At 41.1% G+C, this 26477-nt stretch overlaps 1 protein-coding gene across 3 annotated transcripts in view; it reads right to left on the bottom strand.

The window, feature by feature from the left end:
* Nucleotides 1-4717: 4717 nt before the first annotated feature.
* The window catches only part of ISY1 (ISY1 spliceosome associated protein), a 30293-nt gene continuing 8533 nt past the window's right edge, over nucleotides 4718-26477 (bottom strand). For 2 of the 3 annotated variants that reach the window (XM_032805520.2, XM_032805528.2), the window contains exons 5-13: nucleotides 24912-24963; nucleotides 21603-21668; nucleotides 21024-21066; nucleotides 19780-19892; nucleotides 17066-17183; nucleotides 15303-15425; nucleotides 10085-10194; nucleotides 8048-8134; nucleotides 4718-5652 (exon numbers count right to left, since the gene is read on the bottom strand). In XM_032805520.2, coding sequence (XP_032661411.1) covers nucleotides 5545-5652; nucleotides 8048-8134; nucleotides 10085-10194; nucleotides 15303-15425; nucleotides 17066-17183; nucleotides 19780-19892; nucleotides 21024-21066; nucleotides 21603-21668; nucleotides 24912-24963 — 820 coding nt within the window. In that variant the 3' untranslated portion in view covers nucleotides 4718-5544. Of the gene's footprint in view, nucleotides 5653-8047; nucleotides 8135-10084; nucleotides 10195-15302; nucleotides 15426-17065; nucleotides 17184-19779; nucleotides 19893-21023; nucleotides 21067-21602; nucleotides 21669-23900; nucleotides 24041-24911; nucleotides 24964-26477 lie in introns of all 3 variants that reach the window. The other variant, XM_032805538.2, reaches the window with a different exon arrangement.

The raw sequence follows: 26477 nt of genomic DNA, 5'->3' as shown, positions 1-26477 counted from the left end.
GCTGTATTGCAAAGCACTCCACAGCATTCCCAGGAAGAGGTTATGGCAGGGGCAAAAGGAGAAAGCTGGAGTGAGTGGCACTAAAAGGGTATTTGGGGGTTTTAGACCGAAAAATTTACAATAGCTCAGGTCATAAGACTACCGATATCAAACAAAAATGGAGTAGCCAGGATAAAATTAATACAGTCATACTGCTAACTGATGGGAGGAAAGCATTAATGCAGATGAAGAATGTCACACCAGTACCCAGCTGGCAAGCAGAACAGGAACAAACCAGCCATGGCGGAGTAAGCCTATTATGGGCTTCTAGCTCTCTCATCCTTTGATAGAGTAATGAAGGCAAGAGAAGGTCAAAGATAAAGCTTCTTAGTGGAGACCCAGAAATATGCTAAACAAATTTGCAAAGCAAAGTCTCTAGGAAGAGGGAAGCAAAAAAATATGAGAACAATTTTAAGTTGTCAAGGACTTTAAAGTGGAACTGAGTTAAGGTGGGATATACAATTTAAGGCATTATACACACAGAAGAATCTGAGTAGCTTAGGAGGACAAATAGTAAGTGTGCAAGACAGTAGGGTCTCTCAGAATGTCATTCGTCTCCTGTATCTGCATTTCAGAAGAAAATGTTATGGTAATTTTTCGCTCAACAAAAAATGGGACAGGCCTGAGTTTTAATTTTAATTTTATACATTATCATGGGAGAGACAGCCACGTGGTAGCATGACAGACCAACACTAATGTAATTGTATCTAATTAAGAAGTCAGCAGATATCTTAAGGGAAGTCATGCCCCATGTGTGCAGTACAATAATTATAGAACACAAGGCTAGGACCAGCCTATCTGCAGGCTTTTGTGATCAAAGGCATAACCAGAAAGTGCCCTAGACCAGTGGTTTTCAAAATGCAGGTCATGACCCAGTACTGGGTCGCAGAATGTAAGACACTGGGTCGCTGCAGCTCTGGTCAGCACCACCAATCAGGCCATTAAAAGTCCCAGCAGCCATGCTACCCAGCTAAAGGAGGCTAGTGCCTATCTGTTCTGACATCATGCTGTACCCTGGAAGCGGCCAGCAGCAGGTCTGGCTCCTAGGTGGGGGACCAAGGGGCACCGTGTGCTGCCCCCGCCCTGAGCACCAGCTCCGCACTCCCATTGGCTGGGGGGAAGGGGGGCCGGTGCCTGTGAGAGCGTGCCATGTGGAGCTGCTTGCGCGCCTCTACTTACGAGGCGAACCTACTGCTGTCTGCTTCCGGGGTGCAGTGCAGTCCGCAGTGCCAGGACAGGCGGGAAGCCTGCCTCTGAACCCCCATTGTGCTGCTAACCGGAAGCCACCCAAGGTAAGCCCACACCCCAACCCCACATTCCAATCCCCTTCCCCAGCCCTAAGCACCTCCCAAACCCAGAGCCCCTTCCTGCACCCAAAACCCCTCATATTTGGCCACACCTGAGCCTGCACCCCCAACCCAGAGCCATGACCCCCTCCGACACCCCAACTTCCTGCCCTAGCCCAGAACCCCCTCCCACAGCCTGAACCCCTCATTCCCAGTCCCACCCCACAGCCCTCACCCCCAGCTTGAGCCCCTCCCACATTCCAAACTCCTCATCCCCAGCTTCGTTGGGTCACCGGCATCAACAATTTTCTTCAACTGGGTCACCAGAAAAGAAGTTTGAAAACCACTGCCCTAGACTAGGGGGAAGAGCAATTAGAGCACTCACTTTTGGAACACTTGTGTCAACAGTTCCATTGGCTTCAATGGAACTACTCACATGAATAAGGGTTGCGTGATAGACTCAGAACAACTATGAATGATCAGAAATACACCTGGGGAGGTAGGTGAATTTGCTGAAGGTTTTGAACCCTAAGTGTGGGAGTATGAGGGCTACAGGATTGCCGGATCTTCCCAGATTCAATCAGGAATAATTTTAACAGTCAAATTATTTTGGCAAATCCTTCTGGTCACTGTTCTCTCTTCCCAGGACACTAGGATTTGGAGACTGGGACTGATGAGGCTATAGTAAGCTGTCCGCTATTTTACTAAACTCCAAGCCCCATTAATGGTTCCTTACCACTGGGAGAAGAAGCTGGCTCTTCAAGTATCCCTTTCACATTTCCTTGGCTTAGGTTCAGGTATCTTAGTTGAGCGAATGTTCCTGGTTCATAAATACGGGTGCTAATGGACCTCTCTACCCAGCATGCCCTCTTAAAGGGCCTATTTCTAAGCAGTACCCAGAGATTGACTCTTGCTAGCCAAGGAGGCTCCAGGGCAGGAACCCTGGGGAAACAGTATCGGAATCTGTCTTGTGTAGCAAAGGAGACTTGCTCACAAAGCAGTCAGCAGCTCTTATCTGCAAAGCAACAAAAACTTAAAGAAAAAGGTTATGAGCAAAAGCTGACAGCATCATACCTTTCTTAGTTATCTGCTCAAGCATATTTAAACATTAATGTAGGCCAGAAATTAACTGAATAGCAATTGAAATTTGTATGACCCACTCCCCAGGAGTCAAACAGGTTTCGGGGGAGGGTCACAACCACTCCGCCCTTCCCATATTGCTAAATGGAAGATGAGTCCCAGCATGGAAGGGGTTGATAACCGCTGCTTAAGAACTGCATGTAGCTATATCCTTCATAAGGCATAACAATCAAACAATGTGCAATGGTTGCATTCTGTAATGTCCTACACACAAACCTACTTAGGAGGTTCATTCTTCCAGAAGATCTGCAGCTTTTCAGACTCCTAAATTGTGTGTCTTAGCACTCCATCTCATGGCTATGCTCAGTGGGATGTTAATACTAGATTTTTTGAATAAGCCTACTGAAATTGACCTCTTAAGAGAAAAAACTGGCAAAGGCCTGAAAGCGCCGTGAACGTCTTTAAATGAAATGAAAGGGCTATAGCATTGAATGTTATAACACAATTATTTATGGTGCTCATGTCTCCCATTCATTAACTCTCTTCTACAAACAATTACCATGACTTTCCCATCAATGTTCTTTGCAGAGAAAAGAGGGGGAATTAAATTAAACAAACTTGCTAAACAAACTGGTTGAGTCAAATCTTGGTCATGAGCCTACAGTCAGACAAATTAACCCAATTAGGCAAGATATTAATGCAACAGTCAACCTAGAATTATATTCTATAATTACATACAATATCTGTTTTTCACATTAAAACTAAACGAGCTTTCTTCAGTTGCGAAGTGGAAACAACCCTTTTCGGCAGCTGGCATGCACTTCTCATGGCCCATTTTCAAATTTCTTTTGAAAAACCATCTTTTCCTGCTACCTCTTATTGGCTCTCATTTTACCTTAGCATACTGTAGTTCCAAGTGTGCGGGGATAAAAATCATTGCATACAGCAATTTTCATAAAGCAGTTGAGTCATATTAATAATATATGGAGATATACATATACCATAAAACTGGAAGGATCATTGAGTCCAGCCCCCTGCCTTCACTAGCAGGACCAAGTACTGATTTTGCCCCAGATCCCTAAGTGGCCCCCTCAAGGACTGAACTCACAACTCTGGGTTTAGCAGGCAAATGCTCAAACCACTAAGCTATCCCTCCTCCCTGCTGAAACACCTAGAAGCCCGTTACATAAACCATGTTATGATGTAACAAACACTACTCTGAAAATATCTGAAGTCACTATAGGTTTCACTGACCCTACTCAATGCAGTTTTACCCCAGAGCATAGACATCACACTGGATTATGGCGATAGGTTTTTGTGGAAGTAGACACACAAAATTAAAAACCCTCAAATGTTCATGTTTCCTTTATGGTCACTGAGCACAAGATGGTGTTGAAAAGCTGCAGTCCCTGTTTGAAGAGCTCCATTTTCAGAGGATCCAGAGGATAGCATTGAGCAATTGCTCATCTGTTCCAAGGGTTCTCTTAAGCAGGTACAGTAGGTTTTTGACAATCATCCTGTTCAACACGATATGCTGCAAGGAAAGTTAGTGAAGTGGTACAGACTGAGGGGCTTTCAATATGCAGGTCACACCCAGCTTCACATTTGTTTGGTAACAGCTGATGGCCCTTGCCACAGTGGCTGACCAAGATCAGAGTTCAGATTAGGGAAACATGGCAAGAACTCTGCCCAAAGAAGACTAGATAGGGAAAAGACTCAAGAAATTGTGGTAGAGTTATCAACTCCTTTGATTGAGGGAGATATGTATTTGTTACTCAGGTTTCCAATTTAGGTGTTGTCAGATTCTCTGCTTCTACTCAGATTCTCTACTCTTCGTGTAGGTCCAGAAATAGCAGTAGCGGCCTTGAGTGCTTTTATTTTTTTAAAACATCTATACTAGGCAAGATACAGACCTCATCACAGTAATCCATATCTTTGCCATCTTCAGACTGGATTATCGCAATGTGACACACAGCGGCTATGTTTTAAGACTGCATGGGAACTTTAGCTAGCACAAAATCTGCCTGTTTGCTGATTGCTACATTTCTCATAGACTATGCTCTGAACAGGAGTGACTTCCAGTTAGTCTCCATTCATGCCTGTACACTTTAAGATATTCAGGTTTCATAGGTTATTAAAACTACATAGCTTGGATACCTCAGAGATTGCCTCTTGTGCTACAGCAGCCAAGAGCAGCTGGTGATGAGAGAGTTAACAGCCCTCTGGCTACGGGATCTTATGACTTCCCTTCTGTGTTTATAGTAAAGAAAACACATTATTTTGAGTCAGACTGAAAACAATATAGAAAAAAATTACTTTGTATAAAATGCTTTACTAAAAAGATCTGAGTAACTTATTACAAAGGTGAAAAAGTAATTACAATAATTGCTGAAATATCCAGCACTCTAGCAATCCATCCAGCAACAGTCATGAATCATAACAGGAAAAGAGCTTTAGACAGACTACAAGAAAACTGCACTGCTTGGGCAGATAAATGAGAGTTTACTTCTTCAGAGTTTGAGTGATTTTTCTGAAATTTATAAAATAGTCATGGAAACAGTCTTCAAACTCCATCTCAGACTAAGAGGTTATAGGCTATCCTAATAGTTTAGAATTAGCAGACCTCCATCTAGAGGTCACCACAGGACGGTAGAATTAATAGTCAGAATGTGGAGGAATGAAAAGTATTTGCCAGCCATGTCACTCCTAGGGCATCTCCTCTAGTTTCAGAAGGAAATGGTTTGGTTTGCTTTTCTATTCAAGAGTGGTCGCTATGGAAGTGACCACTAGAGAAAGGGAAAACAGGAAAGTAGGGGAAATAAATGGAAGCTAGGGAAAAAAAAAACAGTACTGAAAACATGAAGGAGGCCAACTTATTTTTGTTGGTCTTTTTTGAGATTGAGGGACAACAAATACATTCCTTAGGGTGGAGAAAGATAAGAGGAAAAACCTATATGGAGTAGGCTACCTAAAACATTGGAGTGTTTTAGGAAAATATGCAGGAGGATCACCTTTTAGTCTTAGCATCAGCAAAGACTAACAGAGTTGCTGATGAGTCTATATTTAGGGGATCAAAGTAACTGCTGTCAGGATGGATTGTAAAAAATAAAAAATAAACATGCCACTAAGTGGTGAGACACTACAACCCTAGGAGCCTTTTCGCATCTTCACTTTGTGCCATGAGAGTTTCACTGGCATACTTCTGGAGAAGTTCCATCTTCTTCCTCCGCACAAGAGCTTCCTCAATCTGTAAATACAAAATATAAAATAATTCAACTTTCAATTCAAATCACTAAAACCCAGAGATTCTAGATCAGGCAGAAAAGAAAGCAACCTGAAGGCTGGAAGAAGTTGGCCTTTTATCAGAAAGCAGTACTACACAGGGACAGAAGCAGCAAAAGTATTCATATTGTTTCCAACGTTCAGCTAAAAACTAATGTTGGTCAGCAAAGGCTATCAGTGGAATGGAAGATACAGATGACTTTACATCTGTGCTACTGCACATTAGTATTTAAAAACCTTCTCTGGACTGATTCATTTTCCATTATATTGGATATGACAATCTGCTCAGAACTCCAACTGGATAAAATAATTCAAGTGAGCCATTTTCCCATTACAGGGCTTTGCAATGAGATTTGGATGACAGCTCTGAAAGTAGGCTAAATCCATACCACAGTAGGTTAGTTAATTCATACTGTTTACTCTTCCTTTCAGAGTCTAGAAAACAAGACTGGTTTGTTGTTTTTTTAATCAAAGAAAACTGCCTGCCTATGTTGCAGTCTTAATAAATCACCACTGGGTTCCTGACACAATTACAGGATTAAACATCCTCACTTCAACTCTGTATCTATGCTCAAACACATGCAACAATTTATTTTTTTATTTATTTTTTTTTTTTGTAAGAGACAGCCCTTAACCCCAAAGTCTGGATCTGAACTTCCAAACACATGAGAAAATTCAGATCCTGGGTTTTGGTCTGAACCAAACTCTAGTATTTCAAGAGTTTTGTGCAGAAATTCCAGCTGCATGTAAAAAATAGATGTTATTTAAAAGATTGCCAAGGAGAAAATGATCAACAAGTTCTACATTTGTCCTAAGGATATAAATCAATTGGTGCAACTCCACTCGTTTTTACAACCGGTGTTGTCATTTATTCCCCCCCCCCCCGCCCCCCACCAATTGTTCTCTCTGAAAGTCAAATATGACCACAACAAGTACAAAATAAGAAGTAGAATTGCAGCTACACTGATTTATATCTTTAGGATAAGGCCTTATTTTTGATCATGCCTTTTTTTAGGAACCTTTACATCATAAAAGGTTCAAAGCTTAGTTAATGTAAAACAGCATTTCTATACAAACATCACAAGATAAATTAAAATACACTCCTCATTCCTTTTGAAATCTATATAATTCTTATTCACAGTACACTGCAAAATAAATGTTATTCCTATTAAATAATATTACATATTTGTCTGAATGAGACTGTACCTAGTACATGACCTTTCAAAAGTTCAATTCCAGAGGCTGAACACTATTATAAATTATATCCACACTGATTTTGATTAAAAATAACTCTCTTCAGCTCTAGCTCTAGGCTGCAATAGGCAAACCTCATTAAAACAAGAAATGGATGATTTAGTCATTAGAAACAGATTACTATACTCCAGTGAGTAACACTGACAACGGAAAAGGGTCTGGTCCATTAATACTTGCATATATTTACCCAAGAGACAACTTTTCTGCTTTATAACTGGAATCCCCCTAGAATTCCCCTTGCCTACATCATCAATAGTAGTTCAGCAACAGATACCCTGTTCTGACTGTTCCTCACAGTGCTGTGCTCACTGAATCGACAGTACTGCTATCTAGTCTGCAGCAACTCTCTCCCCTATAATTTTGCTATCTCGTTTTAGCATAGATTAACATTGTATGTTTCAACCACTTCATACGGATATATTACTGTCATCCTTTCTTTCCTCTGTGGCTCCGGTGCCAAGCATTATGGGGTATCTGTGTGAGGCAGAGGCACATCTAGTGCTAAGTAAACAAACTGGGTGAGAAGTCTCCAGAGTTGTTTCAGGCAAATTGATAAAATTAAGCTAAGTTGTACCCTAGAACAGTTTCAAAAGCGAATAGAAAAAAAGAGTGACTGATTTCAGGCTCATCTAACCAGGGCCATTTTTAAGAATGGTCACTTGATTCCCTAAACAAAAAAAGCAATCAAAAATAGAGGCATTAAAAGTTAACAAGAAAAAAGCTAGATGCTAAAACTCCAAACACAAAAACTTAGCCTGGTTTGCTACCAATAACTTTCTATCTTTCGAGTAACCCGCCATAATGTATATTCTTGTTTGCACACTACTTTACAAAATGTTTGAGACTCTCAGATGAAAGCATTTGAAACTACAAATGTTATGTCTCATAACACTTCTGGAAGGTAAACATCCCCATTTCAAAAGATGGATAAATGGAAGTGAAGAACTTAAGTGATTTCCACAGCAAGACGATATTCAGGAAGAGAACCCAGGAGATCTGCCCCCTAGTAAGAAACACTTTCTGTAGGATGCCTGCCATTGTTTAGGTCCTGCATTGTAATAGCCTGCGAATGTCTCATGTGCCTTTGCCTCCCCATTATTTCTTACCTCTTGCTGTGATGGCACTGGAACATGGGCAATAAATTTCTGCTGCCCTTCTTCGCCTTCTTTCTCTTTGGAGCTTTCCTCATCAGACTACAAAATTAAAGACATTTAAACAAACTTATTTTGCAGTTTCCATCAACAGGTCACTACAGCTAAACCTCATTGATCTGCAGTAGTGGAGGTAAACCCAAGGCAAATTAACGAGGCTTGTAAACCACAAAGTGCTGGAGGCATCACCACGGCAGGAGACGGTGCACTCCACGCAGCAATAGGGAAGTATCACACCACCCTGACCCTGCTAGCTGAAGTCCTAAAACGGAGTTGCTTACTTTCCTCTGTACCAGGTGCCATCCCTTGTGCTGCTGATGTATTGATGTGGGGCCACGTTCTTACTTTTCCCACATTTCTCAGCCGTGGCAGTGCAGACAAACTAGTTAACTCAGGCAGGGAATCGGGGCCTTTACAGAGACAGCCATGCCATTTTTCTGTCAAGTGGTTGCTCAAGAGCTGGCACCACCACCCTCCTCACTCCCCAAAGCTGGGCTCAATGTAGCCATGGGAGATAGCATAGATATAGATAGAGCAAGGTGGGGGAACAGCAAGGCAAACTTTGTCAGCTAAACTAGTTCCTATGACAGGCCCAGCAGAGCTGCGTGCAAGCAATAAGAACACGCTTCTGCAATGCTGCTGACCTCCCAGGAATAGGAGACAGAAGTAGCCCTATCTCAGGGTCTCAACAAGTGTGGGATAGGGTTAGCAGTGACATGCACTCCCCACATTGCCCTGCAGGAAGTGTGATGTCACAGTAGTACCCCTGCTCGTTAACACCAGAAGAGCAAAGCTGGAGGATGGTTTTGTAGTACATCAAAGTGTGAATAAGTGAAGTTCTACTGTATACAAAACAACTTACGATCAACTACAGACCCTAAATATTCTACATATTGCACACTGTTGTATCTGTATTGATAAGTAAAACCTTTTGAGAGATTCAGAGTCTCAAATGCCATCTATGTCAATATCCCCCACAAATAAAAACCTCAAAATCAGTCTTTTTACTTGGTTTTCATTCCAACCACAGGAAAAAGCCTTCTCAGGCTGCTGACTTCGATTCCAAGTCATGCTTAGAGTGAGACCAAAAGCCCCATTCTAGTGTTAATTTGTATCAACCACAAACACTCATGCACAGGGCTTTAACAATTCACAGCCACGAAAAATGCACTGTGAAATCTGGTCTTGGGTGCTTTTACCCCATACTATATAGATTTCATGGAGGAGACCAATGTTTCTCAAATTGCAGGTTCTAACCCAAAAGGGAGTTGCAAGGGGATCATAAGGTTATTTTAGGCAGGCTGTGGTATCGTCACCCTTACTTCTTCGTTGCCTTCAGAGCTGGACACCCAGAGAGTGGCAGCTGTTGGCCAGGTGCCCAGCTCTGAGGGCAGTGCCCCGCCAGCAACATTGCAGAAGTAAGGTGGCAATATCATACCATGCCACCCTTATTTCGGCGCTGCTTCCTTCAGAGCTATGCGGCTAGAGAGTGGCAGCTGCTGACTGAGGGCCCGGCTTTGCAGGCAACAGAGCAGAACAAGGGTGGCAATACAATATCATGCCACCTTTACTTCTATGCTGCTGCTGGCAGTGGCTCTCCAGCTGCCCAGCTCTGAAAGCTGTGCCACTGCCAGTAGCAGCGCATAAGTAAGGGCAGCAGTACCACATCCCCCCTACAATAACCTTGCGACACTACCACCCCCAACTCCTTTTTGGGGCAAGACCCCTACGATTACAACACTATCTGAAAAGTCAGATAATCAAAAATCATAATTTCTGATATCCTGTGACAGTGAAATTAACCGAAACAGACCATGAATTTGGTAGGGCCCTACTCATGCAGAGAATACAGAGGGTAGCAAAATTCTCTTCAGAACAAAGCAGCCACTCTGCTTCCAAGTAATTAACGCTGAAGAAATCTAAAAGATACTCATGCTATCCAGGCTAACACTAATTGCTATCAAGACTTCAGTCTCTTATTCACTGGGGTACCTCATCATCGACGGCATAGATGTTTATTTCCTCCTCTTCCTCCTCCTTGTCACCTCTCGCAAGTCGTGCCTCTCTCTCTACCTTCCATTTTTCCACTGCTTCTGCTATGACTGGTTGCAAAAATAAAGTGGTGATACTACATAACTAGGTTTAAAGGCAATGTCAGACAAGAAAGTCAGTTCTAGAGCTGACACTAATTCTTCTAAGCTCTTGTACACAGACTTTTACCATGCACTTGTGACAATGCTCCTGGTTAGAGCCACAGGGACTGAACCTGGGACATCCATCTAAAAAGCATGAGCTTCTGCTGATTGAGCAAAAGGATTAGGTCCATTAGTTCAAAGACAGAGGAAGATCCAAAACAAGTAAAGGTAGTTGTCCACCAGAGGGAGACAAAGTCACAGTCAGTGTGAACTCCACTGTAACCAGGCTAAACCTTGGACGTGACCAAGTTGTTAGACTGGTTACAGAACATGGTTAATGGCCCAAACTCCACACTACAACTGTGTCATAACCAGATCCAGGGAACACTGTTCTAAATGGATTCCATACCATAGCTATATTTATAGTGCAAGCAGGCACACGAAAACAGGCTGCTTGATGGCCGTTATTGTACCATAAGACTGTCAAATACAAAATTTCTCTTACTTGAATAATTACTACATGGTTAAACCATGTTCTCCTTGACTCATTTTTATTTTCCCCATTTTATAATCCATGCCAAATGAAGTGTGCTTTTTTTTTTTTTTTTTTTTTTTTTTAAGGTAACTGGAATTGGTTGTAGACTTTATGGTGTGGATAACTGCTGTTGGGCTACTATACCTGGGGTACTGCAAATGCTAATACACTTTTAACTATAACAGTAGCTGTGCCACTTCAAGTTATAAGCAGTGTGAACACTGCTTCACTCCTCTTTTCTTCATGCCTTTACCTGATCTTGCAGCCTTCATGTTACGGTCCACATCTATCTCAAATGAGCCTGCAAATATCCTGCAAGGACTACCAACGTATGCAATGACAGCCCATCTCAACCATTCAAGGTTAGTCAGTCTCCTAGCAAAGAAGACAGCAATGTCTCTAAAAAGCCCACAGAGATTTGCTAATAGGTTTCTTATCATGCAGTTAGAGTTACAATACCCAGAAAGCAGCAATTTTTCATCTTTGACAGCAACTGGGGAATTACTAGGCCCCTCTTTATTCACGTAAAGAAACAAAACTACGGGAGGAAAAACTGACCACGGTCATATAGTTGTGTTGCTGTGTGTTAGCATAAGTAACGAAAAAGAAAGCTCTTGCTAATTGGGAAAGTTCAAGTAGCGTATAACCTTCTAAATTCTATATCTCACATGAGCAGACCATAGAAGAGCCTGGATGATGTCTCACATAACTGGTGACCTTTAAGATTTTTTTAAACAGAAAAATAAAGATGCCACGTGCTACTACTTTGGGGCAGTCCATCACATTTTTCTTTCTCCCAGTATATCTGAAGCACCCATCCCAACAATTCTAGGAGCTTACACAAGCTTTTGAAACACACACACGTTAAAAATCCAAAATATTATTTTCCCAAACTCCAATGAATTGCCCACCAAAATAACCACCTTCTTCATGGGACCCCATAACCCTGAACCTCCACCCAATCAAAAGCAGCTAGAGAAAACATACTCCTTACTGCATGCTCCAAAGGCCAACAAATTCCACCTTACATAAACCAATTAAATTCCCTCCTCCCACATTCAAACCTAGGGGCTTGAGCATCTCCATTTATTATAAATGGCACAATGTCACTTGGGGAGAAAGTTTCTTAGGCAGTCACTTGAATCTAGTATACTGCCACTCCTGTCTGTAACCAATGATGCCAAGACATAACACTAGAAGTTTTTAATATTTGCAGCAGCCCCTATATGCTCTGATCTTGTTTTCACTCTAATACTTCACTCCTTCCTATGTATTTGAACTCCTAGACCCTCTCTGTTCCCACCTATTGCTACCTTCCACTCCCTTTAAGCTCCACCCCACAACACTCAAACTGTTGCTACTCTCATATCCCTACAAGAGTCTGACCTACTCCTTCTACTGTGCTCTCCCACTATTCCCTTCCCAAAGGATCCAATCTCATTCCTGCCAAATGCTTCTATCCCATGGTCAATGGCAGCCCAGTCCCACGCCATTACTGCTGCCTTTACCCACTTCCCTTGTGCGCCCAGCATGCTGCTCCTCTCACCACTCCAACCATTGCTGGATCATCACCCTCTCCCTTAGATCAGCTTCATTTATTCTTACCTACTTCTGTCCCTCCACATTCTACCCAGGAGGAAGCCAAATTATGCTCCGACCCCAGGTTTGCAGCAAGACTGATTTGAGGCACTAGCACTAGATCCTGTGGTAACTAGGAAACTAGGCAGCAGCCTGCAGTCTTCAGAGGCTCTTTTAACATGGTTTCCTATATACCTCTCCCTACTGCACAGCTTTCAGCTTCCCTGTGCTACTAAAATTGCAGGTAGTGAAAGGGGACCTGGCTTTGCAGCTGAATTCAGGTGCTGTGTACTGTGCAACACATGGGGCCTGCTGAAACATGTTACAACTGAATGTTTGCTCCTTCTAGCTGCAGCAAAACATATGAAAGTTGATGAGTACACAGCCTGAATTAGCATTTATGTTAAGATCAGGTCACAGAGTGGCTAGCCAAAACGAACAGCTCTGCAGGAAAAACAAGCCTGAAGTTAGAAACAGGGGGGAAAATGTCATGAAAGAAAAGACTGTTATAAGGGACTTGAAAAAAGGTTGAGTGCATAACCTGTGGCTCTGACATCATCATCATTTGACTCACCTAGAATAGAACAGAATGTCAGGGTTGGAAGGGACCTCAGGAGATCATCTAGTCCAACCCCCTGCTCAAAGCAGGACCAATCCCCAGACTGATTTTTGCCCCAGATCCCTAAATCCCCTCAAGGATTGAACTTACAACTCTGGGTTTAGCAGGCCAATGCTCAAATCACTGAGCTACCTGAAGTATATAATGCAGATTTGTCTCTATGTATTCAAGAGAGACTGAACTAAACCAGAAAGGGACAAAGTCAATGGAATAATATCAAGTCTACAACTAGAACGACACAGGTATTCAGTTCAAGAAGGTAGAACCTGAGACTTTTACTGGTTGCTATGCAGATGAGCAAACTCAAGTCAACCTAATGTTTTCCCTATAAATATAGATGTCATACTGAGGAGGAAAAACCAGGTGAAAGGCAGTATTTCATAACTATTTATAGAGCTTCCCCCTATAATCAGTTAGAGCAGCTCACCTATTTCCTCTGTGGCTCATCTAATTTGCTTTAGGCTCATTCCTTCCATACTACATGAATTAAAATTATTAGTTTCCCCTGTATCCCTGTGATTACAAACATAACAGTTTGGAGTATGCTTAGGCTAACTGGAGTCAGATGGTAAATCACACAAGTTGTTTCTACTCCTTTATTGATCCTAAATGGTTTGCTGTATAAATAACTTAACCAGTTTTCCCAATGCACATTTCTAAACGCTAAGTTTAGCTTACATTCCAATGGACTTTTTTTTGCAAGATGTTCTATTGAATTCACGTATGCCCTGTCATAAATAGACAGCTAAGGGTTAACGTTTCTTTCACCTGTAAAGGGTTAACAAAGGGAACCAAACACCTGACAAGAGGACCAATCAGGAAACCGGATTTTTCAAAGCTTAAGGGAGGGAATTTGTGGGTGTTTCTTGGTCTTGTGTCTTTGTCTGTTCTGTGCTCTCTCAGCTATGAGAGGATCTATTTCGAGTCTTTCTACTTCTGTTCCAGTTGTAAGTACAAGGTAGAAAACAATAGCTGTTATTGTTTTTTTTGTATTACATCTGTGTAGTTTGCGAATGTTTTAAATTGGATATCTTTTTGAAATAGCTGTTTATTCATATTTTCTTTTAAGTAATTGACCTGTATTGTCAACCTAATAGAGAATATTTATTTTTTTTCTTTCTTTTTATATAGTTTTCTTTTAAAACCGTTTGAGTTTTATCTGGTAAGGCTAAGGAAGGGAGGGGAAATCTCTTTGTGTTGCTTGACTAGTTTGAATCTGCATAGCCTCAGGGAAGAAGGAGGGGGGAAGGTAATTGCCCTCTCTGTTTGCATTCAAGGAGTTTAAGTACAGTATCGCCAGGATACCCAGGAGGGGGGAGCTGGGATGAGATAAAGAGGAGACAAGGGGGAGTTGTTTCCCTTTGGTGTAGACTCAGGGCTTTGAGTCTTGGGTCCCCCAGAGAAGGTTTTGGGAGACCAGAGAGGGAGTCAGGTCCTGGAAATTCCTGGCTGGTGGCAGCGATATCAGATCTAAGCTGGTAATTAAGCTTAGAGGGTTCATGCTAGCTTCTCAGTTTAATGAACGCTAAGGTTCAAATCTGAGTAGGAAGCTATGACATGCCTCACCATAGTAATACTAGCAACGAGGGCTAGTATAGACCTTAAAGTGCTACACATAAGCAGGGAAACTGATATCTTCATTTTATAGACAGGGAACAGAGGTACAGAGAGGCTAATGTTCCTAAAGCCTGTGATAGTGGCAGTGCCTGGTATAGTACCTAGATACCCAGACTCTCCAGCACCCACTGGCTTTAGTGGAAAGGTGTAAACCAGCTGGCCTCCAACAAAAATTAGCCCTTGCAGCTTTATACTTTTGTTTGGAAGCAGATGGAGGAATGAGAGAGATTGCATCTCCTCTTTAAATGAAAATATGCTAGTTTTCCTGAATTTGATTTTTATATAACCAAGTCAAAGGTTGCTGAATAAAGTTTTACATTGAGATTTCAGCAAGAGACATCCAGAAAGAGTGACAGGAAGATGCCCACTTCCCTTGCCTATCCTTTTATTTTAAATGGAAGCATAGTAGTTAAATGGGACAACAAAAACATTCCTATCAAAGAGCTTTACAGTACACTAAGTTAGAAAACTATCAAAGATAGGACTACTGATTACTCACTGTAGGTAGAACTATGCACAATGAATATCTACAAACCAGAAGAAAATGCAGTGAAGCATCATTTTAAAGAGTAAAGGGGAAAAGAAAAAGAGAAAAGAGAAAAGAAAACGCTTCTGCTCTAGTAACATGTAACTTGCAGATGGTCACATGTAACAAGTTGGGGACACCAGAAACAGCCTTAAATGAAACTGCACCCTGTTTATATGGGACTTTTTGATCTCACATACCTTTCTTTTCATGTTCCTGTTCCAATGGCTCCAAGACACCATCATCTTCATCCCTGTAGCCGTAATACTCTGCATCAATAGCCTTCATAAGCTCAGCTCGAGTCTTCCTTGGAGGAGGGAGGGCTGAAGGAACAAGTGACCATCACACTTTCAACCACCCCAAAAAAAGTGAAATTCTACCAATCACATCAACCCTGTACCACTTGTCTAGCAAGGCAGATTAATTTGCATTCAGACTGTGTGTTTTCTGACCATCATCCTAACCTCTCACATTCCCATCAGTTTCCACTTTCTGGCAATTTTCTTTAGGCTGATGCCAGCTTCATGCTGCCAACCAGTGCTCCTAGAAAGTAGTTTTTCTTTGAATTCTACAAACTCTGCTTCAGCTGTAGATAACAATATCTAAAGTTGTCAGGGAAATTCCACATGGCCCTCTGTGGTTATGTCTACACTGCAATGAAACAACTGCAGCTGACTCAGACACACAGGCTCAGGCAGTGGGGCTATAAAATTGCAGTGTAGACGCTCAGGCTGGAGAGCATGCTCTAGGACCCTGCATGGGGTAGGATCCCAGAGCCTGGGCTTCAGCCCAAGCTCAAACCTCTACACTATAGCCCTGCAGCTTGAATGCCACGAGCCCAAGTCAGCTGAGACAGGCCAACTGTAGATGTTTTATTGCAGTGTAGACATATCCAATGAGATTCTGGAGCAAGGCTTCCTGAGGAAAAAGTTTTAAATGGTTTCATTTGGGCTTTTAGGCCCAAATGCCTCTTGACCAAATTATGCAATATTTATATATAAGATTGGCTAGGACCAGCCAAAGGGTCAATAGGTCCACTAGGCACACATTACAGGAGGTATCCATTGATAACCTGCCTCTTAAAAAAAATAAGTGACTGAGATAGAAGATTAGATAGACCATTAAACTATATATAGACTGCCATATTGTTACTGATCAATGGCTTATCTAGTTCACAAAATAGGTTTACTCTAACTCATACAAATACAGAAAAAACTTCTTCCATAGGACATTTACCTTTTCCTTTGACTACAAAATTAGTTAACCTCCTTAAGCATTACAGTGAATACACGAAGCAACTTTTCATGACAATTTAGTCAATATGAAACTTGGAGTGGAGGGCTGAACACAGGTAGAGTCATTTTAACAGGACAGCATCAAATAGTTTTAACCAAAGTTAGCTTTATGGGCTTACAGGCATGCTATCCTCTCTTAGAAAAGTAGTGTGGTCCCTACTTCATACTAAATACAGGAGATGGAGCATGAATTTAAGACAAAGAAGGGAAGAGAAGACACACAATTTCCCCTTTTATCATCCTGACCTTGTTTGAAACAGTCATTGAATTAATATAAAATATTTGAGCTTTGGGAGTGCAGAAAAACAATTTTAGCTAATTCCAATCAAGATAATCATGGCTGTGAAAGAACAGGCATGTAAATAAATGGGTTTCTTCTCAGTCAACGAAAGAGTTTTTAAAGGATGATGACTTAATTATACTGTGGTAAATGTTTGACTAGACTGATACCTACATAAAGTGATTCTTTTCCCCACCTCCTTCCCTAGGATTCACCCTACATTTCAGAAGACACATTTTGTATGACAGGAGAGATGCTAGAGAAATTACTCTGATGTTATCCTGGCTAAAAGTCACAATTCTGAAGAAGGGGAAACTTCATATCTGTGATAGTCACCCATCAATACAGAAATAATGAATAATTCTAAAAAGTAGCTAAAGTTACTTACGTTCCTTTTCAAAGAGCTCTCTGACACCTGGTAAATCTTTAGCAGCTCCAAAATATTTGTAACCCCTGTTTCCTGGAACTTCCTTTCCTTCATGATCTAGCATTTTAGGACCAACTCTCTTTAAAAATAAAATAGATAAAAAAAATCATTGCTCCTGTCCACGGTCATTTTTCTTTCCCCATGTTCATTAGCATTACCCATGTTCTGGTTTACTAGGCTAAAACACTGCTCTCTATCTATGTCAGATGATTCAGGAGCAGCAGCCCACCCAGACAATCTTTTTATTTTTCAAAAGAGAAAATACGTCCTTTCTTTTACAGAGTGCCAAGCAGCCAGGACCATGCAAAGCATGGAGTACTCTGACCCACAACAGACCCACCTTGTCACCCCACATGCTGGATTTTACAGTAGAGGAACAAGATGGGATTAAAATGCCATACACAGAAGTTTACTATCTGGCTCCCCATGTGATCCTTACTAGTCCAACTTTTAATAGACGAGCCTGATAAATCAGCACAAATTACTAGGACTGTCAAGCAATTAAAAAAATTGTGATTAACTGCACTGTTAAACCATAATAGAATATCACTTATTTAAATATTTTTGGATGTTTTCTACATTTGCAAATATATTGATTTCCACTTACAACACAGAATACAAAGTGTACCACGCTCACTTTATATTTATTTTTTATTACAAATATTTGCACTGTAAAAAACAAAAATAAATAGTATTTTTTAATTCACCTAATACAAGTACTGCAATACAATCTCTTTGTCATGAAAGTTGAACTTACAAGCATAGAATTATGTACAAAAAATAACTGAATCCAAAAAAAAATCAATGTAAAACTTTAGCACCTATAAGTCCACTCAGTCTTATTTCTTGTTCAGCCAATTGCTCAGACAAACAAGTTTGTTTACATTTTCAAGAGATAATGCTGCCTGCTTCTTGTTTATGGTGTCACCTGAAAGTGAGAATAGGTATTTGTATGGTACTGTTATAGTCGGTGTTGCAAGATATTTAGTGACAGATGCGCTAAAGATTCATATGTCCCTTCATGTTTCAACCACCATTCTAGAGGACATGCATCCATGCTGATGATGGTTCTGCTCGATAATGATCCAAAGCAGTGCGCACTGACCTAACTTCATTTTCATCATTTCAGTCAGATGCCACCTCCAGAAAGTTGATTTTCTTTTTGGTGGTTCAGATTCTGTAGTTTCTGCATCAGAGCGTTGGTCTTTTAAGATTTTTGGAAGCATGTTCCACACCTTGACCTGCTCAGATTTTGGAAGACATTTCAGATTCCTAAACCTTAGTTTGAGTGCTGTAGCTATCTTTAGAAATCTCACATTGGCACCTTCTTTGTCTTTTGTCAAATCTGCTATGAAAGTGTTCTTAAAATGAGAAACATGTGCTGGATCATCATTGAGACTGCTATAACATGGAATATATGGCACAACGCAGGTAAAACAGAGCAGGAGACATACAATTCTCCCCCGAGGACTTCAGTGACTAATTTAATTAACACATTTTTTTTTAAAAAACGAGCTTCATCAGCATAAAAGCATGTCCTCTTGAATGGTGGCTGAAGCATGAAGTGGCATATGAATGTTTAGCATATCTGGCATATAAATACCTTGCAACACCAGCTACACAAGTGCCATGTGAATGCCTGTTCTCACTTTCTGGTGACACTGTAAATAAGAAGTGGGCAGCATTATCTCCTTGAAATGTGAAAAAAACTTGTGTCTCTTAGCGATTGGCTAAACAAGAAGTAGGACTGAGTGGCCTTGTAGGCACTGAAGTTTTACATTGTTTTGTTTTTGAGTTCAGTTATGTAACAAAAAAACCCCTACATTTGTAAGCTGCACTTTCACAATAAAGAGAATGCACTACAGTACTTGTATGACGTGAACTGAAAAATACTATTTCTTCTGTTTATCATTTTTACAGTGCAAATATTTTCATATTAGTATTTTTTATTACAATGACCAGTTCCAACTTCGTATACTGTCTTGTAATTGAAATCAATATATTTAAAAATGTAGAAAAACATCCAAAATAGTTAATAAATTTCAACTGGTATTCTATTTTTAAACAGTACGATTAAACTGCAATTAATCGCGATTAAAATCCCGTGAGCTAACTGTGATTAATTGACAGCCCTACAAATTACATTTTGATTTTTCATCATGAGATGTTTTGTGTCAGAGACCTGAACGTCAAAAGTCAAGTATTTCATTATATCATGATCAGTGAGAGCATTTACACTCTGCTAAACACCTTTACACACTGATATGTAATACAGGACAGTGGAGCCACAGAAAGTGGGAGGTAGCGTTTGTGTGTCTCTTCAGATTCTGAACAAAAAGTACTAATAGCCTTATAAGGCTGAAAGAAAGTCATCAAATAGTAATTTTCAGAACCAGGAGAGGGAGAGAAAGATAAGACATCACTATTTGATCTAACATGCCATTCAGCATGTTTAGAGGTTGAACAACATTTGTTGATCATTGAAATACCAGCCACTAGGAAAAAAATAACCGAGTGCGTTCAATACATCTCTGTTGTACGCACTATGAAACGCCGGTCATCCAATATTCAGTAGATTAAAGTTTCTAGTCTTGGGTTGATAGGCTTTTACTTTGCTAGCCATTCACAGTTAACTGCAGAGAGGTTGTTTGCCCACAGAGTTGTTTTAAACTTACTGCATAATCAGGACCTCCCAGCTCCTTTATCCGGACCTCCCAGTGCCCCTTCTCTCTTAGGAGTTTGTTAATTTCATCATTCAAGTCTCGAATTCTGAATTCACCTAAACCAGCTTCAAGATAAAATAAATCAATAAGTTCTTACAGAGAGTGCATATTAACCACTTTGGAAAGACTCATTTCTCTCTGTTTCCCTATGGGGAATGTTCTCCAAACTCCTGCTGGAGGCCCAGCACTTTTCTTGCTTTAACCAGAGGTCTTGCCTCATAATGAGTAGTTTGCAGGCTCAAAAGACTTAACTTGAGTACGCTGCCCCTGCTCGGAGAGAAAGACACACTGTCCCTCCTTGGACCAGGTACTGACCCGCCTATATTTTTTTCCCCATCAGAAACTCATTTTTATCCACTTTGCCAGGACGCAAAATCTTAAATGGGGATGAAAAGTGACTGCTCACTGGTCCATGACCAGTACTTAGAATACATTATTCCTAAAAGCACTGGCCTACCCATTTTTAGTCCTGGCATGTCATGAAGTGTATAATGCCTGGGTGTCATTTAACTTAATTTTCTTCAATATTTGTAGTTGAATACTGACACCTAAATGTCAATAGTCAAAACTAAATTAATGAAACCTTAAGACAAGCTTCAACAGCACAGTTAGGATAAAACATTGGATTTTTCTCCCTTATTTAATTGGGCTATTGTAGCGCCTCATGAAAGCAGAAACAAGAACTGTTCATAACAGCAGCTGACATGGCCTCTCATGTTTCCTAGTGCAGATAATCCCAGTGGCAAAAGATTTTTAATTTGTGAATTTTTAAAAGGTAAATATTTACCAACAAATATTGAAAAAAGTGTAAGAGTTAAGCAAAACACCACAACACTTTAAAAATTAGGTCTAGCCATAGATAGCCTTAAAAGCATCCACTAAAAGCAGGCCAGAATTGATGCGAGGGAAGGAGATAAGGGGCAAACAGAATGATGCAGTTTTAAAATCAAACTATTATTGCTAGAAACAATTGCTATGCCCCACTGAAGAGGTGGAGTTCCTTCTAGCTCTAGTATCAGATATTGAACGTTAAAATAGTCACCAGGACCACTGTCCAGCAGTGCTATTTTGAGACCGATCCACAACTTAAAAACAGCAGCCAATATGATTTTATAGCCAGGTAAATTGCAGCAGTGAGTTAACTGACACTGGAACCAAAGTTTCATACAAGTCAACTGCAATTAAAAGATGCTCACCATTTTGAATCTGTGCCACTTTCTTGGAAATTTCTCCAATAATCTATTTAAATAAAAACAATTATGCGGAAATTAATTTTTCTTGATGAGTCAGAACTCAGGGTAGTTTCAATCGTTAAACCATCTACATGCTTAAGAGAACTCATATAGAGAACAAATATCGGCAAGATGTTAATAAAAGTTTAATTTGGGAACACTATTTATAATGAATGAAGAAGTATCCATATTGGGAAATGCATCATCCATGACTCTTTTTGTTCAGGCACTTGCACTTTTGTGCTAACAATAACCTGCAGTCTATCCTTTAACTTTCTGGTCATTATGGTTAAAATATGACACACACTATTTTAGCTCAGACCTCAGTCAATTCTTAATGTAACTGTTTACACACAAGCTAAGGAGAACAATTCTAGCAGCAAAGAAATACTAGACTTAGTTCAGTACAATTACCTCATTAATTTTAATTGTATAAATATTTTGTTAAAATTATGCACATTTCCATAATTTGATTATTTATCAGTTCATCCTCTACAGAATTAGAAAAGCCTGACGTTCACTGCCTATATATGCGATGCATACCTGACGTCTCCATTTCTCAGCTTTAGGCAACTCATTACATTCTGATGCAAGAAAAGGTCTTCTTTCCTGTTTGGGAGAAAGACGTGTACAGTAACTCCTCACTTAACGTTGTAGTTATGTTCCTGAAAAATGCGACTTTAAGCGAAACGATGTTAAGCAAATCCAATTTCCCCATAAGAATTAATGTAAATGAAGGGGTTAGGTTCCAGGGAAATTTTTTTCACCAGACAAAAAAACTATATAAGTTTTAAACAAACAATTTTATACTGGTACACAGTGATGACTCTTAAGGTGTCACAAGTACTCCTGTTCTTTTTGCGGATATAGACTAACACGGCTGCTACTCTGAAACCAGTGATGACAACTGTGAAGCTTGGTTGAGGTGGAGGAGTCAGAGGGTTGGATATTTCCCTTACTGCTAAATGATGATCTCTAGCAATTGGCTGAGCCCTCAAGGGTTAACTCTCTCACTCTACAAGGCAGCAGAAATGGAGGGAGATATGCACATTTCCCCTTTAAGTATACTGCCTTGTTAATTAGATCAGCTTGCTGAGATGGAAGCTGCTGCAAGCTCCCTGGTGAGTCCCTCTTGCTCTATGAAAGATGGGATAAGCCGGGTGCAGGAGTGGGGAGAGGAGGACACCCTGACATTAGCCCTCCTCTTCCTTCCCTCCCCCCTGCACAGCAACCAGGAGTCTCACGTAGCAGCTCCAAGGCAGAAGGCAGGAGCAGCACATGGCAGTGAGGGGAGGGACAGCTGAACTGCAGGCAGCTGCTGCATAGGCAATTTAGGGGAGCAGGGAGCTGATGGGGGACTGCCAGTCCACCCTGGTTCCAAGCCCCCACCAGCTAGCTGCAACAGGCTGCTCCTCCTGCAAGAAGGGAGCATTACACAACTTTAAATGAGCATGTTCCCTAACTGATCAGTAACGTTAACTGGGACGACTTTAAGTGAGGATAAAGCTTCAAACCACCTAATACTGAAGCTTGACATGTTCCCAAAGCAACTGGTATTTCATGTTCTGAGTGTAACATGGCCTACTTGTTCCTGGATTAGTCCCAGGCAAATCAGCCACTCACGCCTCCTTACTTGTGTTGCCTCTGTTCCCATCCCATTTTTAAAGATTTCATATAACAGCCCTGATGAAAGGAATTCTATTTAACCACTGAACACAGCCACCAATTCAAGCCCAGCATGTACAAAATAGAGCCTGTCATCTTCCATTCAAAACCTTTCCCCTCCATTCTCCAAACCCTATTCTCTCCATTCTTTATCACCAGCAGTGGTCCAGTCAGTGCGGCTCAAGCGTAGTATCACTTTTGACTCCCTTGCCCACATCTAGTTCACTGGCAGATTCCATTGCTTCTCTGTACATCTATAAAGTTTATCCCTTCCTTTCTACTGCTGCTGCTAATACTCCAGTCCACGCTCTAGTTTTCTGCATTAACAACTACAGCTTCCAACTCCATGGCCTCTCACCCTTCCAGTTCATTCAAAAAGCTGCTATAAAAATCATTTTCCTTTCCTCCCACTAGCCACTTCACCACCTTTGTTTGCATTCTTCCATTAACTTCTGTTACTCCATACATACATTCGGTGTATTCCTCACCTTTAAGTCTCCCTACTTACATATTTGCCCCTTCAGCTCCTCTTACTCCCACTTCTTACACTCCATCCTGGCCTTACTTTCACATAATTTATGGTCTCCCTTTATGTTTGGAACAGCCTCCCAATTAGAGTGTGTGCCCCGACCCCCAAACACACATCATCCCTTCCTCTGGGAAACTCCTGAAAAGCCATCTGTTCGAAGTTTTACCTGCAGTAGCCATTGTTTCCGACTGCATTACTCTACATCGGGGGTCTCAAACTTCATTGCACCTCACCCCTCTTCTGACAACAAAAATTACTACAGGATCCCAGGAGGGGAGACCAAAGCCTGAGCCCACCCAAGCCCCTCCATCCCGGAGGCGGGGGGCAAACCCAAAGCCCTACTGCCCCAGGCCAGAGGGGAAAAGCTGAAGCCCAAGGATTTCAGCCCCAGGTGCCTGTAACCTTAGCCCTGACACCCAGGGCTGATGCCCTCAGGCTTGAGCTTTGGCCCTGGGCCCCAGCAAGTCTAAGCCAGCCCTGGCGAGCCCATTAAAATGGGGTCACAACTCACGGTTTGAGAGCCACTGCTCTATATTGTCCCCCTAGGAGTTTATAAATGTGTCCGCTCATGGGGAAAAGGTGCAAAATTATAACTCAAAACAAAGCCCTTTATGAGTAGGTTGTGTGTGTCCTTCTGAAAAACTTACTCCAAACAAGAAGCTTTTCCTCATTTTGAGAAATAAAAATTGATCCAAATCCTTCCATTGACCTGATCCTGCAATTCACCTGAAGAGGGTGGACTCCTGCACCCACACAGAGCTCCACTGGAGTCAATGCATGGCTTCACCTGTGGAGTCAGTTAAGAATCAGGGCCTAAGATTATAGGTTCTTTTTTAAATGTCAGAATCCAACCTTCTGACCAGTGGTTTTACACAATATAAAGGCACTGGCATCAATTATTTTTCAAGTCATGTGCCAATCTAACTTGATTTGAGGGTTAAAAGTTTCTCCTAGCATGCATGGTTAAATTTAAGCATAGATATGATAGGAGACACCATGTGGCTGAATAATGGCACAGCATGCGGTGTCATGTGCAAGCCCCGAGTTCGGAATAGCCCTGGAAGTGGAATGCTTAATGGTCGCTACTTTGGTAGCACAATACTAGGGAAATGAAGAGATTATAAAAGGGCTTTTCTAGCTCTCCTGAGCTAGTTGGGAAAGAAGCCAAACAAAGCCCATTATCAAAACCAATGACAATGAATGTACAGACAGTTAGCAGAAGGAAATCTCTTATCACTACATTTATATTCTTAGAATTGCCTTCTGAGTTACCTTGCTTGTATCTGCTTGTTATTCTTCCAATATCAAGGCATATTGCTTATACTGTGAAATGCCAACTAGGCTTGGCCATATGGACTATTTAAGCATGGTCCACTGTATGTCTCTCTAGCACAGTTTTTTCAGCCCTTCCCCAGCAACAACTGTTACTTGTGAGTTTTGTTGGCATACTGCTTTCCAGAGCTACTCTCAATTTAAGCCCCTTTCCTGGTGCCCAACACCTAGCCCCTGTGCAGCAATTACATGTGGCACATTTCTTCTGCTCGCAGTTGTTGAAGCAGCACTGCATGTGGCTTTGCATTATAAGCCGACAAGTGAGGAGTAATTTCTTGTTGATTCATTTAAAACCAACATAGAAGACCCATTTTTCTCCAGCCTACCTTAACTTTTCCTTCCTCAAGCTGAGCTTGGCGAAATCTCGCCAAGGCTGTCCTGAAAGGAAGAAAGGAAAATTAGTTTACTTTTAAACCTCTTCATTCTAACAGCAAGGTTTTCAAAGAACTTAACTGGTTAAGTTTTGCATGGATACACCTATATTATATATAGGCTTTCAAAAAAGAAAAATGATAGCTACTGTTTCCATTAAGAACATTCCAACACTGAAGAAACCACCAGTCAAAGTAGTCAACACCAGTTACCAGTGCAGTCACCCAGACATGAATTTTGTGCAGCTTAGTATTAGAAGTACCAACAGCCTGCTGGGGGTGGGGTGGGGTGGGGTAGGGAGACAAGGATATCAAGCTTGTTAATTTTAAAGTAACATTTCAATAATATTTTTCTCAACAGTTCAGGTAGAGTCCACTTACATTCTGTGGTTGACTAATATACATAGCTTGTTTATTTTAAAAATAGGTACACTTCTACCTTGATATAATGCCATCCAACATAACATGAATTTGGACATAACGTGGTAAAGCAGTGCTCCGGAGGGATGGGGCTGCACACTCCGGTGGATCGAAGAAAGTTCAATATAACAAGGTTTCACCTATAACGTGGGAAGATTTTTTGGCTCCCAAGGACAGTGTTACATCGAGGTAGAGGTGTATGTCAAAAAATTTCTTCAAGTATCTCTCTCCACCACCACTGCCAAGGGATTCTTCAAAAACCCATCCATCCATTGTCCCCCATAACCAAAGTTACAGCACCCCTGACTCTAGCCAAGAGGACTGCAAGTTACTCCAGATTGGTGCTCCTCTAGTGAACTAAAGAGGACATGGTTGCTTGAAACAGCTCCTAAGGGTACAGGGCATAATAATGCTGCAGTCCTCCCATTAAGGGAGTGAGGGACTGAACCAAGCCTTGGTTGCATGGCAGTGTAACTTCAGGCTACTTCTATGTTAGTTTCCAGTAAATTAAAAACCCAAGAACAAAACGCTTTTCTCGCTTTGGAATGAGATAAGAAACTCTCACAGGACAAAGTACTTTGCACAACATCTCTGTTGTATGCACTATGGAACGCTGATCATCCAATATATTAAAGTTTCTAGTCTTAGGTTGACATACCACATTGATTCATAATATATTAGCACCTAAATTAGTACACATCTCTAATGGGGGTTTGCAAATCTGTAATCAATTCACTTTTACAATGCTGAAGACAACTTGACAGGTAAGAGACACAGGTGCCATGATAATGCAAGCAAATACTTCAAACCAAGGGCTCACCTCCTGAATGCTCAATATTAATCTCTGCCCAGCCAAAATGACAACATAGCTGTTCCAGTAAGGACCACTAAAAGCACTACCACACCTGCATCTGACATCTAACTTTAATAACAATTGCCATAACACACAATTGATTAAGTAGAAGGGAAAGCATTACAGAAGTCCTAATACTTTGAATGCCTTCACAAATTATACTTTACAGGTATGTTTAACATGTAATATGACTGTGTATTAACCAGGGCTCCTTGAATTTAAGTCAGTGTAGATGGAATACCACTGCC

The sequence above is a fragment of the Chelonoidis abingdonii genome, chromosome 17 (genome assembly GCF_003597395.2).
Source record: "Chelonoidis abingdonii isolate Lonesome George chromosome 17, CheloAbing_2.0, whole genome shotgun sequence".
NCBI lineage: Eukaryota > Metazoa > Chordata > Testudines > Testudinidae > Chelonoidis > Chelonoidis abingdonii.
This window is presented reverse-complemented; position numbering and strand designations above follow the sequence as displayed.